Raw genomic sequence first — 2524 nt, 5'->3', positions numbered from 1 at the left:
TGTGCGTGCTCACATCTCATCTGTACAAAGCAAACACAGACTGCTGAAGTACTCATTGAGTGTCCATCCATGGAGGGAAGAACAACCTCTGTGGGTGACGGGCCAGTGTATGATGAGTCACTTGAGGCTCCTTCTGTGGGGTGTCCAGTGCACAGGGGCACAGCCCAGCCCCTGCTCTGCTGGTCCTGCAGGTCTCTGGCAGGAGCCTGGCTGTGAGAGGACACTGCTGTGTGCCAGCCCTGCACACACACTCTGTTCAGCTGTACACTGGGGTTTCATCTGTGGGTGACTTTCTTGAAAATGTTATTGAGAAAAACTTTGTAAGAAGATCTAAACCTTCAGGTCCTGCCCTGACCAGATGACCTTTCTATCTGGAAAGGCTGTTCTGAGTCCAGCTCTGTGACAGCAGTGCCCATTGCCTGTCCCTGCCTGCGCCCACAGGACTGACACACAGCAGGACGGTGACCAAGCTGCCAGAGCACTCAGGCCTTGCACCAACACAAGGGATGAGAAGGAGAGTGTGGGAGTGGAACCAGAACAGCTCTGGAAGAACAAGCGCTGGTGCTCCCTGGCAGGGCTGCCAGGCTGGACTCTGTTCCCCTCCACCCATGTACACAGGAACTGACCCTGCAGCTCCAAACAGGCCTTGTGAAAGGATCTCAGGAAAAACTACATGCTGCAGGGACTTTTAATTTGTTGAAACACAAATAGAGCACAGCTTCTCATTTACACAGCTCCTCAATAACCAAAGAAGACAGTGGATTAGAAGGAGGATGACCATATTATCACATGTAGAAAAACACAAGCGGAACAAAAAATACAGAAGACAGATTGGGCCTGCAACAATTTATACAGTAACTGTTATGCAGAAGATGATGGGCAGTTTATTGCATCAGAAAATACTCCAGCCATCAGTTTCCACAGGGAATCCTTGAGCTCCTGGTTCCTCATGCTGTAGATGAGGGGGTTCACTGCTGGAGGCACCACTGAGTACAGAACTGAAACCACCAGGCCCAGGGATGGAGAAGAGATGGAGGGGGGCTTCAGGTTGGCAAACGTGGCAGTGCTGAGGAACAGGGAGACCACAGCCAGGTGAGGGAGGCAGGTGGAAAAGGCTTTGTGCCGTCCCTGCTCAGAGGGGATCCTCAGCACGGCCCTGAAGATCTGCACATACGACACCACAATGAACACAAAACACACAAATGCTAAACAGACACTGACCACAATAAGCCCAAGTTCCCTGAGGTAGGAGTGTGAGCAGGAGAGCTTGAGGATCTGGGGGATTTCACAGAAGAACTGGCCCAGGGCATTGCCCTTGCACAGGGGCAGTGAAAATGTATTGGCCGTGTGCAGCAGAGCAGTGAGAAACCCAGTGGCCCAGGCAGCTGCTGCCATGTGGACACAAGCTCTGCTGCCCAGGAGGGTCCCGTAGTGCAGGGGTTTGCAGATGGCAACGTAGCGGTCGTACGACATGACGGTAAGGAGATAAAACTCTGATGTGATCAAGAAGAGAAACAAAAAGAGCTGTGTCACACATCCCAAGTATGAGATGGCCCTGGTGTCCCAGAGGGAGTTGGCCGTGGATTTGGGGACAGTGGTGGAGATGCAGCCCAGGTCGAGGAGGGCGAGGTTGAGCAGGAAGAAGTACATGGGGGTGTGGAGGTGCTGGTCCCAGGCTATGGTGGTGATGATGAGGCCGTTGCCCAGGAGGGCAGCCAGGTAGATGCCCAGGAAGAGCCAGAAGTGCAAGAGCTGCAGCTCCCGTGTGTCTGTGAACGGCAGGAGGAGGAACTGGGTGATGGAGCTGCTGTTGGACATCTGCAGCCTCTGGTCATTCCTGTGGAAACAGGAGAGCACGTTGACAAATCAGGACAGAGCTCTCCCAGAAAATCTCTTCCCCCCCTCAATCAACATCCCTCTTCTACTCCCACCTGTGCCACCGCATACAGAAATGCAAATTGTTCTCTCCTTTTTGGCAGCCCCTGTGGTCATCTCCCTGGCTGGAGCTGTGGTTTGTGCTTTCTGATTGTGCTGTGAGGATCAGGGCCTCTCCCTGTGGGCTCCCAAGGAGTCAACCCTGCCCTACAGCACCGGGACCTGGGAAAGGGGGGGAGTTCTTGTGTTTATACATAATCATAATCTACTTATATCGTAATCATAATTCACAATATCATGCCAGGGAAGCACTGGGGTGTCCTAAAGCTGTTCTGACTGGGACAGAATGGGCTCATTCCCCAGCCCCACACATCGCACATCCCAGAGCCCCACAGGGCATGATGGGCTTTGGGAATCTGCTCCCACAGAGACATCTGCATGGCAGGACTTGCAGCATCAGTATCTGATCTTCAGCTGAAAGCCCAACTGCAGAGAGTTTGAGGGAAGAACACAGGCAGCGGAGCCACCGAGTGGACAAGGAGACATGGCCCAGTGCTCCTGCTGAGAGAGAACAGGGAGACACGGACAGGCCCTCAGGAGCTTCTCCTTCTTGGAAGCTGGGCTGCCAAGGAAGTGCCTCAGCTCAAGA

At 53.4% G+C, this 2524-nt stretch overlaps 1 protein-coding gene across 1 annotated transcript; it reads right to left on the bottom strand.

The window, feature by feature from the left end:
- Positions 1–861: 861 nt before the first annotated feature.
- On the bottom strand, positions 862–1818 carry LOC309446417 (olfactory receptor 14A16-like; the record flags this gene model as incomplete). The annotated part of the gene is made up of 1 exon (XM_082066168.1): positions 862–1818. One exon carries the CDS (start codon positions 1816–1818, stop codon positions 862–864), a length of 957 nt encoding a protein of 318 aa, XP_081922294.1.
- Between the last annotated feature and the right edge of the window lie 706 nt (positions 1819–2524).

This window comes from Streptopelia decaocto (genome assembly GCF_964273445.1).
Source record: "Streptopelia decaocto genome assembly, chromosome: 15".
Classification (NCBI taxonomy): Eukaryota; Metazoa; Chordata; class Aves; order Columbiformes; family Columbidae; genus Streptopelia; species Streptopelia decaocto.
Note: the sequence above shows the minus strand (reverse complement) of the source record. Positions and strands in the feature narration are given on the sequence as shown.